This window comes from Calidris pugnax, unplaced genomic scaffold, assembly GCF_001431845.1.
Source record: "Calidris pugnax isolate Ruff unplaced genomic scaffold, ASM143184v1 scaffold32, whole genome shotgun sequence".
Taxonomy (NCBI): domain Eukaryota; kingdom Metazoa; phylum Chordata; class Aves; order Charadriiformes; family Scolopacidae; genus Calidris; species Calidris pugnax.
In genome coordinates, this window is record NW_015090783.1 from 2,284,907 (window position 1) to 2,299,841 (window position 14,935).

The 14,935-nt window shown below is 37.9% G+C and overlaps 1 protein-coding gene across 2 annotated transcripts in view; it reads right to left on the reverse strand.

Annotated features, from left to right (window-relative positions):
- Positions 1–1,144: 1,144 nt before the first annotated feature.
- SBNO1 (strawberry notch homolog 1 (Drosophila)) overlaps positions 1,145–14,935 on the reverse strand; it is a 27,570-nt gene continuing 13,779 nt past the window's right edge. The window contains exons 14-32 of one of the 2 annotated variants that reach the window (XM_014962536.1): positions 13,331–13,513; positions 13,026–13,123; positions 12,204–12,355; positions 11,403–11,600; positions 11,143–11,313; positions 10,888–11,057; positions 9,888–10,019; positions 8,937–9,072; positions 8,401–8,513; positions 8,229–8,300; positions 7,656–7,755; positions 7,055–7,129; positions 6,669–6,815; positions 6,495–6,589; positions 6,191–6,283; positions 5,615–5,752; positions 4,857–4,933; positions 3,895–4,088; positions 1,145–2,564 (exon numbers count right to left, since the gene is read on the reverse strand). In XM_014962536.1, the coding sequence (XP_014818022.1) occupies positions 2,422–2,564; positions 3,895–4,088; positions 4,857–4,933; positions 5,615–5,752; positions 6,191–6,283; positions 6,495–6,589; positions 6,669–6,815; positions 7,055–7,129; positions 7,656–7,755; positions 8,229–8,300; positions 8,401–8,513; positions 8,937–9,072; positions 9,888–10,019; positions 10,888–11,057; positions 11,143–11,313; positions 11,403–11,600; positions 12,204–12,355; positions 13,026–13,123; positions 13,331–13,513 (2,487 nt within the window). In that variant the 3' untranslated portion in view covers positions 1,145–2,421. The remainder of the gene's footprint in view (positions 2,565–3,894; positions 4,089–4,856; positions 4,934–5,614; positions 5,753–6,190; positions 6,284–6,494; positions 6,590–6,668; positions 6,816–7,054; positions 7,130–7,655; positions 7,756–8,228; positions 8,301–8,400; positions 8,514–8,936; positions 9,073–9,887; positions 10,020–10,887; positions 11,058–11,142; positions 11,314–11,402; positions 11,601–12,203; positions 12,356–13,025; positions 13,124–13,330; positions 13,514–14,935) is intronic. The other variant, XM_014962540.1, reaches the window with a different exon arrangement.

The window sequence follows — 14,935 nt, forward strand, 5'->3', positions numbered from 1 at the left end:
GCAAAACCTTTGGAAGTTTAAGAGGATGTGAGTGAACAGCATATGCTATATATGGAAAATAACCAAACCATACTATTTTATCAACACAGAGAATATCCTGTTCAGTAACCGCTCCTCCCAACAACCAGAAGTTAGCACAACAGGCTGAGAAGAGCACTTAGGAACTGAAGTGTATTTAAATAATGACTTGTTTAACAATAATAATAATAAAAAAAATATCACTATTTGTGAACCTACCACTTCTAGAACCACCTTACTGAGGATTAAGATCTAAAAATACGTTGCCATCTCAGATGGTAGAAGTTTCTACACCAAATAATAATTAAAAAAAAAAGACAGTGAAGTCCACACAGCTTGCTGTTAGTAGCAATTTGGTTCACTATCTGTTGCAACGTTAATCTGTCAACACACTTCTCCAAATCCCATTGCTTCTCCTGGAACAGATGCCAAATACACCCAATGGTGGGAATGAAACACACGAACATCCTCCCCCACACCCTGGTCTACAGTTTTCCAGGGCACCATCAGCTCCTGCGGGCAACGCAACACCCAGCCAGGCTTCCCTTCACTACCAGAGGACTAACAACTCCCAACACACCTACCACTTGCACTATGTTCTTTGGAGAGATGTAGCAGGTGCCACAGCAACAGGGAGCAGGGCTATTTATTCTAAATCTGCCTTTCCAGTTAGTGACAAGCGTGTGCAGGGGATGTATCCCCCCAACTGTTGTGGACTGAGAGCTGAGGACCCAGGCAAGCACGTTACTGCACAGGCAGCAGTAACAGAACCTCAAGCAAAATAATTCACCTGAGAGACATCACTTCAGCCCAAAATGTGGAACTTCTGGCCCCGTTACTTACAGGACAACTCAAAGACACTTGACTCTGGCTCACTGGGTGTTTACAGAAGTGAGACAGGCTACAGCACATCACTGCTCTGTCAGGTGAACCTCACTTAAAACATGCACCAAGGTTTAAACGCAGTTTCCCTCTTGCCTCTTTAATGAGTTCAACCGAAACAGTTGGGCCGCAAGACAGAAGCCTGGTTAAGGCAGCCTGGAACATGCCAAGTCCTGTCGAGTTCCAATTGTACAGACTTGTTAGTTTTTTTTGGAATACAGTGATTGCCTAAACAAGACTCCACTTCTTGTTAGTACAATAACTTTTATTTGACATCTACAAGATCGTTATCTTGTAGTTTTTTTGGACAGGTTTATACAATCTCAATTTTTCAATAGTGCAACCTGTGCAAGCAAGAAATGACAAACATTGTCCTTCACTTTCTTATAAACATCTACTATTATAGGCAAAACAAAACTTACCCATATTATAGATAAGTGACTATTCACATTTGTACATTACAATTTCTTTTAAACAGCTCCAGATAAACTCTACAATGTCTTACAACATATTAAACAGTATTCAAGTTACTGGGTAACAGAAACAGCACATACAGCGGAACCCTCAAGTGTTTCCCATTCTCTAATTTACAGCTCAAGTAAGGTTTCATCTTACAAGTGACAAATTAAATTACATTAATGAAGTAAAAAATATAAGATTGTATGCGAGATGGAAGTGAATTTGCACTTAAATTTCCATAACCACCTCGGATTAAGGAAATGCTTCAATTTAAGGAAAATAGGCATCCAGCCATCTTTGCAGTACACATTAGGAATACCATTAATACATTAAAAATGAACTAATTTTAATTTAAGATGTTTATCACAAAAAGAACATGTTGTAGACTCAAATATATAACCCCCAGGAGAGAACCAGAAAAAATGCAACACCTGGGTATAAACACTATAAAAATGCAATAACCAATGCTGTACAACTAAGATTGTGTTTCTCTCTGAATTCCTGTCCTGTGTGTTTATCCTGTCCATGCCCGTTTCCAAAGACATGCACTGTCAAACAGAAACTGGGAAGGAACCTGAATGCATGATGTGCAACCTCTAGGTTTCATGCTTTTATAAACTCATAAATTGAAGAGAAAAACCCAATATATATTTTCTATATATATACTCAATACATGCATTCAAGGATATCTCCCACAGCAATGGCATTGATGCACTGCGTTAAACCCTGAGCACTGTATGACAAGATAAAAATAAAGCCTGCTTGGGGATTTTCAAGCATTTTCAAACAAATTGTGGTTTGTAGCTTAAAAGGCCAAAAGTAAAAGCAAACAGGAAGCACTACAGAGAGCATAAGGAAAGACAGATGCACCACCATAAACAACTGCTGGCTTTCAGTTCTACCAACCTTTTTAAGATCTCTTTATTCCCAAAGTATTTGAGAGCACACAACTGAACTGAAAAAGTTATATTTCTTTGGAATCTGTCCCTGATTTTTATGCGAGTGATATGCTTTTACAGCCTTTTCCTCAAACACCAAAGTCAACACCTGTAGTTTGTCCTCTTATGCGTTGTTGAAGTTGGTGATGCTCTGCGGGTGGTGCTGCTGCCAGATCTGCTGCTGTTGTACTGCGAGCTGCTGAGACTGGTCTGACGTTGACAGGAGGTTTACAAGGGGTGATACACAATTTGCAGGAATGATCAAACCTGGAAAACAGCAACAAATCAATTGTTTCATAAGCGTATAAACCATTTGTTCATTAAAACCTCTGGCTGGTGATTCCACCGTTTAATTTATGCAACGGTCAACAGTGACCATTTGTAATGTCAAGTCTAATCAAGTGCAGCTACAAGTCCTGCTTCTCAAGAAGAGGTCTATCTTCAGAAGTCACCTGCTCCTTTAGGTCATGAAGCAATAGAAAATGGCTATTTTGCCCCCAATGACAATTTTTTTTTTCTCATGTTACCCCCTGCCACATAAAATGAGAAGTGACCTATTTTTGCTTTTCTAGTCTCATGGAAGTTACACCACCACCGTGAGAGTTTAAACACAAAAAAAACCTAGTTTCAACATCTTGGAAACCTGTCACTAGAGTACGAGCTGCGACACACATCCACAGGAAGCACACATTAAAAAAGAAATGAGATTTCAGCCTGTGAGGTATCTGCTATGAGGGCTTCACTGAGAGGTTTAACGACAAGAAATGCCATAGTCATCTTGCAGTCATTCTAAACTACTGAGTATATGTGACTTTCAGTCAAAACCCAAGAAAACCACTATTTCAAGGGCTTACTAGTCTTTCTTTCAAGTGGGGGAAAAAAAGTGCAGCCCTTACAGCTTTGGAGGTAGCTTGGCTGGAACAGGCCAAATATGACTTTTTTTGTCTCTAGTACATCAAAACAACTGTGAGAATAAGTGCTCCAAAGCCCGGCTGAAAAAGGAATATTTATTCCTTCTTTAACCTTCAAACCAGAAGGGCTTACTAGCCTTTGCCTTAAGTGGGGAAAAAAAGTGCAGCCCTTACAGCTTCGAAGGTAGCTTGGCTGGAACAGGCCAAATATGACAAGGGCTTACTAGTCTTTCTTTCAAGTGGGGGAAAAAAAGTGCAGCCCTTACAGCTTTGGAGGTAGCTTGGCTGGAACAGGCCAAATATGACTTTGTCTCTAATACATCAAAAGAACTGTGAGAATAAGTGTTCCAAAGCCTGGCTGAAACAGGAATATTTATTCCTTCTTTAACCTTCAAATTTTGTCTCTAGTACATCAAAACAACTGTGAGAATAAGTGCTCCAAAGCCCGGCTGAAAAAGGAATATTTATTCCTTCTTTAACCTTCAAACCAGTGTTTGTACTACAAATACAGTTTTCAACAGCTGTACTTCTGCCCCTCCCCAACACACACACACACTGAGGAGCCTTTTCTCTTGGAAGCATCTCTATAAAGTTTCCCACGTGACCCTCAACATGAAGTGACTTGTAAGTTACAGCCACCTTCTGCTACTTCAGGATGGAAGCAAAGGAGCAGACAAGCCACTTACCAACAATCCTCTGCCCATCTTCTGTTCTCAGACGAACGATTTGCATTTTCACATTTGTACCACTCACAGAGGCTAGAACGCCTTCTACTTTTGTCCAGACACTCAATACTGAACCACACAGGACATAGTAAGTTCGGCAGCGGAGTCCCACTTCACAAACTAATCCCAAGCCGGCCTTCTTACAGTTGCCTCTCCTACAACAGAAAGAAAAAAAAAAGCTTTCAAAAGAATTCTGCAAACAGAAAGTAGCCGATTCAATTAAAAATAAGACTTGAAGTTATTTAACTTGTATTTGGAGTTGAGCGAGGGCTGCAAATACACAGTAAGGGAAGGAAACTTTATCCACATTATGCCTCTAATGGTAAAGCTTTGAGAAGCGTTGGTCTATTTAGGACCAGATCTTCAAAATGTACAGATAGAGCTCTAAGCCAAAGACACCACTCATTTAGATCTCCTGAGAACCTGAACATGTCACATATAGACTGGTCAGATACCAGTTCCATTTCAGAAGCTCCAATAGTAATCTGAAACTTCTACCAGTTATGCTGTTCCTCATGAATTAAGACCTCACCTGTTGAGTTCAGACACAAAAAAGGTAGAGCAAGAGCAGCTGTTTTTGACATCTCTCTCTTCTCTATTTGAAGTATAAATATTTTTTGCCTCAAAACTATCCTACCACAATAATAGGTCAGATCAAGACACAAAGCATAAACAACTCCTGAGTCATTACACACCTACTGGAGTGCAATTTATACAGTAGCATTCATCTAATATATTAGGATTTTAAGGGCACATGCAAAGCTTCATGTTACCGCTCAAAGGTTGGGTCGTTTGACTGGCTGTGGGACAACTTTTCTTAAGCAAGAAACACAAGATTTCACATGAATGGCAGAAAAAGAAAAGCAGTGATAAATCAGGCAAACAGTTTAAGTTAAAGCATCTATGTGCACAGAAATACTAACCAATAAGCATGGGTGCAGGTATCCGCAGAAGAGTTGTACTGCTCTAACCAGTGTGGCAGAGCATCTTCAGAAGGTACCTGGAAAAATTAAAGTGGGAATTATAATGAAGTAAAACATGCCAAGGCTTGCACAGAACAAAAGCAATTTGGTCATTACTATGAGAAAAGCAGGAGCACCAACATTCTGATGGTGAAGAAAAATTATAGGATAATGTACCTCAAGCTATTCAACCAAAATGTCATTTCAAAGGGTGAACAAAATGCTTAAACACAGCAGAACTTCAGTAATCAGCCTGATCTCAGAGTTTCCTAAAGCTTTTGCAAATTCAGTAAGATCATTTTAAGAGAAATATCAGATATCTTACCACCCTCTAAACAAAATAATCCATACAGTATTGAAAACTTCACCAGCAAACAGCTGAAGTTCCATAAGCATTGCTTAGAATATACTGTACACAGCTGCTTATTTAAGAGCATGTTTTTACACCTTACATAGAAGCAAGGCTTTTCCTTGCTAGATGCTAAAAATCCTTATTTTATAATTACCACACCACAGATTATTTATATTCAGAAAGCTTTGTATATAGGAATGCAGAAACCATGTAGATTCACTTAAAAAGACCTAAATACAAGCTCTGCTCTGGAAAAGTAAGTATTTTGTGACTTGCTGGAACTATACACAAATACCAGAGAAAGAAAGTCCTTATATTTCTTTTAAAAAAATTTTAAGTTTAACATTAGCATAATTTTAATGGTTACCTTCTTATATTTCTTTTTTAGGTCTGCACATGTTTCTAGTTTGAGTTGTTTCCCAGTATTTGGTCTGTACACTAAAAAAAGCTTCTTTTTAGGATTCACTTCTTTCACTAGAATAGCGGTTTTCTTGTTATTCCGTATCTGGAAAAAAAAAGAGAAACAAAAAACTCTAAGTTTAAATATGCTGACATTATTGAACTTGGTGATTTGATACTGTGCTCTTTACAGAGTAATTGTGTGTGTACATTAAGACAACCAGTAATAACAGGGACACCTTAAGACGACAGTACCACTAATGGACATTAACCTCACAACTTTTCCTTACAGTGAAAATATCTTTTTTTCTTGATGCAGGTTTAAATAAAAGATATTAATTTGGGCATTTGCACATTCCTATCACAAAGTGTCCAGAGTAGCTAAAAAGAAGTGCTTCATACTTAGCATTGGATGAATGCAAGATTGAAAGCATTTTGCTAAACTGAGAAGTAATTTGAACAGTAAATTTTTCAGATGAGACAACATACTTGGTTAGCACCCCCAAAAACTTATCCAAACATAATCCAAGAGAAAGAATCTTACCTGTAGTGATAAATAAAATCCATCATCTGGACCTGTCTGTTCTGCCCAGATCTTAGTTGCTTCGTCCCAAGACATTCCTCTCTCCACGCTGATCTAGAAGAGAGCCACGCAGCGGTATTTAAATGGGAAGTGACTTTAAAATAGTTACAGATATAGGAACTAAAGAACCATAAAAATCAAATATTGCCCAGTGAAAGGCCTGGAACCTCCCCCTACTCAGCATACACTTAACTGACTGCCATGTTTTTAAAACTTAGCAGCAAGTTTTATTAGTTCATAGAAAGAAAATACAGAATTAACTTACTGTGTATAGTTCTACATGTCCAGAGGTAGAATATCCGGGAGTTAAAAACTTCTTAACGTCTGCCTTCCTCACTTTCTCATCCCCAGAACCCAAATCTTAAAAGGAAAGGACAGAGTTACTCTGCTTGTCTGTTCTCACTGCAGTACAAGAGTACTGAAAAACTGATTTACTCACCTAAGATGCCCATATCGTATCTTCCATTCTTTTTAGCATTTTGAATAACTGCATTTAATGTGTCAGAAAAGTACTGGAATAAAGCATTCTGCTGATGGACTTCCATACCAAGAATTCTATTCAGAAATTTCCCTATGTTGTTATAATCTTAAAGAGAATAAGAAATACACATATTAGGTGAGCAAAGATTAAGTTTTATGACAACAAGCTATCAATCAGTATTCAAAGAGTTTCAAAAAGACTACTTGAATCTTTCAGAAGTGAGGAAAACATTCTGAAATTCCCCCAAAAAGTGACTTTTTAGATAATTACAACTTCAGTTCTGTTGCTAGGAATCCACTACCATGAACAGCAACATTCTAAAGATACACTAAACACACAAATACCTTTGTCAAGTGTTAGTATTCCAGATCTGTCTTCTACATTTATCAAGCCTACGCCAATCAATCCCTGACGAACATCTAGGAAAAAGAAACAAGTTAAATCATAGCTGCTTTGCCATCTAAAAATAAACCAGTGAAGTAACAGCTTGTTTAGCAATCTTGTCTCAGGATCCAATTCCAAAAATTCTGACACGCCTCAAATACATTACTTGCAATTTCCACCTAATACATCAATAAGCAAGACAGAACTTTGCCTTCTGTCCTTCCAGGAAGCAGAGGCAGGGAAAACCACTAATGGCACTACACAGGAGCCCAGAACAAGATATTGCAATCAGTAACAGGAAAATGAAGTTAAAGAACTGTATGTAATACCTTGGCCAAACAGATACAGAACATGCCTTATATTAAGAGCTCACATCTTGTTTCATACGTGAACTTTAACATTCAAGCAACGTGCACAGGATTAACATCCAGTGAGAATATTTCTGGGCCAGCTGCTCAGTTTAAACAGTAACAGTGTTTTCTAGCTCTAAAATTATTTCCATTTTCTGTATAATAGAGAATGCTCAATAGGTAGCTATGGCATCCAGTGAATTACACTTGCCTTTGAAGAAGTCTCCAGGAAAATCAGGAGGCGGCGAGACCATTGGGGAGTCTAAGTTCACAATGGATTTCATAACAATCTCTAAAGCATTTCTGCCATACTGTGTAAGAAAAAGAAAATTGCTCTAACAATGTGACCCAGTGTTTGTGCCTCAGCCCCAAGCACACATGGTCTAACAAGCATTTGCAATTCACAAGAAAACATTTTTCTCTGCAATAGTAAGAGGAACTGCTTATTAGCTTTTCAATTATAAACTACATTATATAAACAGCCCAGTCTTCATTTCCAATTAGAATGGCCAAATTAATCTTTCAGTTGTGACTAAAAGGACACATACTGTTTACTTGGATTGTTAGCAAATGCAGAAAAGTAATTTACACACACATTTGTGTTCCACATGGCTTTGTAAGGAGAACTAAGAATGTTTACTGTCTACCTCAGAAAGAGGCCTCCTCTCAGGAAGTAAAACAGTTAAAACAGTTCACAGGAGATGGAAGAAATCCTTCTCCTCAATGGGTCATTCGTGGAATGAGCACCACAGCATGAGCTTTCAAACAGAAACAGAACCATCACCTTGTTGTCAAAATTGAATCTGCTGAGGTCTCGAGTTTCCGTAGCCCGTCTGTCACCATGGGTGAGGGCTCCCTGTTAAGACACACCTTTGTAATTAAATTGAATTTTAAGACAAAGAAATTTAAGTTGCATTTTCTGAAATGAAAGATCAGACTTCTTGAAACAATCTTACCAAACTCTCCAGTCTTTTTGCAACTATAGATGCAAATCTCTGCTCTCCTGCCAATTCAGAAATGAGGAACACGTACTCTGGAGCAGTCACTTGGTTGGATCTATGAGTCCTTCCTGGATAAGTACAAGAACATAAATTAAATAAATTCCACTTCATTGAACATTTCTAATAAACTATGAATTTTGAAGACTAAAGAAAAAAAAGCTAGAACTTAATCCTGCTGAAAATGAGTTTCTGCTGTAATACAGCCAATGGAAGGCAGTACACAAATGCTCTAGAGTTGTAGCAACTTTCATAAGGACACCTGATACATGAAAACCCCCCTAAGCTGCAGTGTGAGTTTGTTTGCCAGGTTTCTTCCAAAACCTTCAAGACTATTTAGCTGTGACTATAAACAAAGCTGATTCTGTTCATAGCTAAAGGAGATTGGAAGGATCCTTAAAAGGTTGCTTAGTCAATCTTATTTTCCATGAATTAGCAGTAAGTTCAGTTAGTGCTATGGAGTTTGCTAGGGGAAGGATACAAAAGTTATTTACCAAACTGCTGTATGGCTCTGTCTGCACTCCAGGGCAACTCCAGAGTCATGTGAACTCTCCGTCTCTGATTCTTAGCTCTGCGATCTGCTTGCAACGATATACCGGAGCTGGCAGCCTCCGAGATTATGGCGATGTTCTTTAATTAAGAAAGGAGTTAAATTAGCCATAAATCCACAATCGAGCTTCAGTTTGATTTTCTGTTTCTAAAAAGATTTAATTTTACAACTACTAACATGGGTGTGGAATGGTTTCACTGTTATTTGGTCTTCCTATCACAAGAAGGGGGAAGGTAGGGAGGGGAGAAAAAGTATGGTTCTCTATCAGTTAGAAATGCTAACGAGTTTTTTGGAGCAAAAGGAGTGGGTTTTGCTTTACTTTTCAGCAACACTGCTCTGTGCAAATGAAGAAAGGCAGCCTGTTCAGTATTGCCATTCCAAAGGGCAGGTTTCTCTGATGCTGGCCCTGCACTTCAGAAAGGAAAGGGGAAGACACAGGGAGACTTGCTCTGAGAGCAAACACCACAGGGAAGACAAAGTTGCTGCTAAGAAAGCAGCTAAGTTGCTGCTAAGGAAGGATACGGCCAGTCTAGTATCTGATACTGTATAAGGAAGGATACGGCCAGTCTAGTATCTGAATGCATTTGCTTTGAAAGAATGTAAATGTTTGGACTGTGCATGTGTCACTTACAGGAACATGAATATTTTCCCTCAAATGTAACAACAGACCACAGAAGTTCCACACAACAGCTACATTTACTTGATTTGCCCTCTTGTGGTAGCATGTCTCAAATGAACCACAGGAAAGTTTTTTGTGAATGGAAAACACTTTCTAATCAGTACTCATAGCAACTAAAAAGTCATTGTGGGATAATGGTAGAGCCACAACTTGAATAACTTTATGCTACTATGGCATCTGGCAAATTATTCTAAATTATCTCTCTTTAAGGACTACCTTATCTCCATCCATGAACCTCTGCTTTTCAGTGATGTTCAGGATTTCAACGGGCACATCAAGTTCAGACCTTGACTCGTAAGATATGCTGCCATCATCATTGCTTACAACTCTTCCTTTGCGGCCTGTCATCTATAAAAGGGTATAACAAGCTCATTATGGCAATACCAAAATTATTACATGACCAAAAACTTCAAGCAATGATGCTATTCAATTGTATATTGACCTTAAAATAGATTTGGTAATTTACTCCAAGAGCAAAATTACATTAGAGAAGCTGGATTATTTTTTGGTTGATGTCACTATCTGCTATGTGGAACACTTATTTAGAGATAACTCAAGGAATCTGAAGTATAACAAAGCACATCTACGTAGAAACGATGTAGTATTGTATTACTGTCCATAAGAGATCTACCAAGAGTACTAAGAAAATAAACTAAACTGACAGCTGAAATTGGCACCGATTTCAACAAGGTCTTTTAAATCAGTGACAATTCTACTTGATAGAGACAGCTTACTAAAGACATGTTTCTGAAATTGAGAAAAAGAGGTAATTCATCAAGCTTTTCACTATCACAGTTTTATTGTACACGTTCCTAATCTTCACTATGAACTAAAGCTGCTTTCTCTTTCATATACACCAGCTTCCAATGCCTACGGCTCATTAGAGAAATATACCACTATAAAGCAAAAGGGAAGCTAGTATGATGTACCCTACAAGAAACCGTCAGCCTCAGAAATAACTTATTTACCCATTCAGAGCTCTTCTCTGTATTCTAATACTATCTTCAAGTTTCTTTGTCATTCAAAAGCATTCAGCGGGAGTAACCTGGATTCTTATCCCTGTGAGATTACTGTCTAAAACCAATAAATTCTCTTAATAGATACTTAGGTCACATGCAACCTCGAAGAATGACAACACTGATTTACTGCTGCCAGATCATGTATGGCTGCAGTAGGAAAAAACCCAATTTTTCCCTGAATGTGAACATCAGCCTACCTCCGCAACATTTTCAGGACCACCCAGTTCATCTATAAGCTCATCCAGTGTATTAGGTGGAAGATCTTCAGCCAGCTTTTCCAGTTTATCAAGCAGTTCTTTTTTCATTTGTTGGGCCCTTTCAACAGCATCCTGACTTGTTACAAAGCTGCTGTTTGTGTTACTGTTTGCTGAAATTTAAGAGAGACTGTAAGATTTAGAATTTCACTGCCTGATTGCTAAGAAAGTGAATCAACATCAAAAACTTGTTCTTACCTGACGTGTTGGTACTAGAGGTGGTGGTACCAACAGTGGAAGTAAAACAGCTAGGTCGTTTGGATCCAAGACCAGAAGCTAGTAAGGCACTTTGAATAGAATCTGGGTCTATACTTTTCTTCTTTTTCTTGTCTTTATTTTTTTTATGCTCTTTTCTAATTAACCAGGGATCTAGAGTTAAATAAAATATTTTCAGAAAGTTTCAAGCCTTTTACTAAGAAGTCTTTCTTTACTTTCATGAAACACTTAAACTGTCTTACCATCTTCATCATCTTCACTGGATTCATCTCTGAATGGGTTGAAGTCATCGTCATCTCCAGAACTCAAAAATTTGGAGCTTTCATTATCACTTTCTTCATTATCTGAAGCATCAGACTCACTTTCACTCTCATCAGAGCTGCTACCTGCAAGGCCACCTGTTTTGCGGGCTTTTTTGGCTTCTCTGCTTATTTCTTCACCTAATTCCATCATCCCAAAAGAAAAAAAAAAGAAAGGATTAATTTAGACCTTGTAGTCTACTTTTGAGGTTTGTTTTACCACCACTGCATACAAACTAGAAAAATATTAAACTTCTAAAACCAGAACTGTTTAAAAGAATCTAATTTAAGTTTCAAGTAAGACCTTTCTCCCAAGATTTACCACCACCTAATTTTTAATAAGAACATAATCAGTTGGGGAAGGGGTGCGGGTATTGGCTTCTCTTTACTGAGCCTCAAAAAAAAGAAAGCAATTTTTTGTGTGACTGCACCAGGAAGTGGTCTGACCCGTACGATGCATTTCAGTAGAAAGTCCATACTTGATAAACCCAATTTTGAGCAAAGCAACAACCAGAATTTACAGGTTATGTTGATTCAGCAGCAGTTTTACAAGCTGTTAACGGAACTGTCTAACAGTCTTAAAGACTTACAATACATGCTCTTTCATGGATGAGTGTACTGATATTTACATTTTTAGTTAGATATTTACTGATATTACCACATCTTTTCCAGAATTCACTCTTTGGCAGCTCTAAAATTGTCATTTTCACTAGAGCTAATGCCATGTAAGAACTTAAGCATTACCTTTCCGCTTCTTTATTTTGTTCTCCTTGCAAGGGCTGTCTCTGGGTGAATTGTTATTACTTTGAGCAGTCAAATCAATTCCCAACAAGCTAAACAGCTTCTTCCTGTCAGGAGCTGGAAAGTGCTTTTCAATAAGAGACTGGAATACTCCTCTGTTAAAGAAAGAAGGGTTCTTCAGTCAAATTTGCATTCATTTGAAGTAGAAAGCTGTAACATTTTAACTGCTTGCTTGACTTCTCTGCAGAATTATTCCTTATGAATGGAATTACACAAGCACTCTGATAATTATCACACATATTACTGTATTTGTCACCTCGTTAAAAATAGGAGACATTTACTTTACAACACTGTTACTTATAACTTGTGAAATTTGTTTTTAGTATCAAGTGGTATTGCTACTGCCATTTTCTTATTGCTCAGAGTTTAAAGGACAGGTTAACTTAATTTATTAAGATCTTCAGCCAAGGTAGTCTCAGGATTGGATGTGGTTTATCTGGTAAAAGAGGGAAGTCACAATTGTAACTTGCTTTGGTATAAAAGCAGGGTACACGTGGCAAGTCTGCCTCTCCTCCCAGTTTGAGTAGAGCAGTACCAGCTGTTCACACCTCAAAACACCATTTCTGAGTGCCAAGAGAACCAGGAATGAACCAATGATTCATCTGAGCAATACTGTCAGATTTTACGTACACGCAGCTTCAGTAAAGCACATGGCTAAAGGATACCCAACTTTCTGGGCCCTGATGCATGTTTTACACATGAAAGAATAAATTACTATACAAACTAAGTTGGATTAAGGACCGTTTTAACAAACTTCAATCTTACTTTGCTGTAGAAACAAAGTCATTCAGTTCACCACCACCTTCCTCCAAAGCTTCTAATGTTCTTGCTTCTCCTGTTGACTGCAGGCCAATGACAACACACTAGAGGACAAATGAATACAATGAATACATTGTCACTAAGACGACTGACTTGAAGTTTATTTTTCCCTGAATTTCTGCTCATTAAGAAGCTTCAATACCATAAAATACAAAACCATGATACTACTATGTCTGAAAATATAAACAAAGGAATATTTAATAGCTTTACATTTAACAAAGATATTTAAAAACAAGTCTTGAATAACTTACTTTCCCATTCTTGATTTCTTCCCGAGCCAGCTGCACCACCCTCTTCACTTTAGATGCTATGCAAAGGTACTTGAAAAACCTCTGATGAGCTGACCAAAACTGACCCCACATGGACTTTTTCATTCGTTGTTCTGCATCAATAAGATCTGCTGCTTGTTGAAACCTCTCTCTAGCACTGACCCACTGAAGAAGAAAACGTCAATTGCTTTACATGTCATATTTCAAGGCTACACAAAACCACTGTATATTATCAAAATAAAGATAAAAGTTTAAATTTACAGTTCTGTGGGACTGCAAGTCAAGGAAGCTCATCATACATCAAACAAAGATCACAGAAGAAAACAGCTATGGCTTCGTAAATTCAGAATATAATTAGTTTCATAATGAAAAGCAGACACATTTACATTACTACCAATGCAAACAGACACAGTATTTTCTGTTTATCTAGTTTCTCCATTAATACAGTCAGGTTAAGAAACCAAAGAGCTCTGCCCATAATTAAGCATAAAGCAAGATCCCAAGAAGAGAAAAATCCCACTGCCTTCATTTCTGTAACATTTTGTTACACCAATTCTTTCCAGATAAGGTAAAATAAGCTTTGGAACACAAGTTCAGTGATTCTTTTAAACTACATTCTTAAGTAAAGAGCTGTTTTAAAGTTGATGTTAGAGATCTGTCAAAGATTAAAATTAATTATTGTAGCTATACCACATGAATACAGTCATACTTAAGCACCTCTTAGGCAGGTAAAGACCCTGCTCATTTTAATCTATGTCCAAGGAAAAATTATTTTTATCTTATACAGCAGTGGTAACGTACAAGCAGAATGTGCACTTAGGAAAGAGACACTCAGCTTAGCATATGGACAAAACAGTCAAGAACAATATGAAAAGATAACCAGTGGGTGAATAACCAGCTTCAATGTCTTGGATTTCATCTGCCATGCAAAAAACTATCACCCTGTGCTGTTTAACTACAGGTGCCACTTTACAATAGCGCTTCAATGCAGAAGTTCATGCAGCCTAATGGTCTGCAGCTTGTTCTCAGCTCAGTTGCCTAAGGGGGGAGGACTGGCACAAAAACATGACCAACAGGTGAATGACCAAGGTCTCTGAACTACCACTAGAAGGCAGTGGGTCTGGTAGACACTGGAAGAGGCACCCCAAACTGCAGCTTTTATGACTCAGAACATGAATTAACAGCTTTTGCCAAGTCTTAAGAAGAGAAATCTTTACACTAAGATGAGACAAGAAGATGCCATCCCTGTTTCTTAACAGGCAACAGTATTACATGAAATTTCAGGAGCATTCAAGTTTAAACCAAGTAACCTTCAACCTCTCAGAACTCAATACAGAAAGCAAATTTAAGATGTTCTTACCAGTTTCACAGATTTATTGTACATTTTAACATATTCCTGTGAAAGCAGAACTTCATCAATTTTGAAAGTTACACCTGAAAAACTCAACTGTCTTGCTATGTACATTCCTCTCAGCTTCATATCCATAGCAACTATTTCCATGGCACCAACACCTCTAAAATAAAGGAACAAATTAAGTGCAGAAAGCAAAATTTAAGAAGATGTTCTTACCAGTTTCACAGATTTAT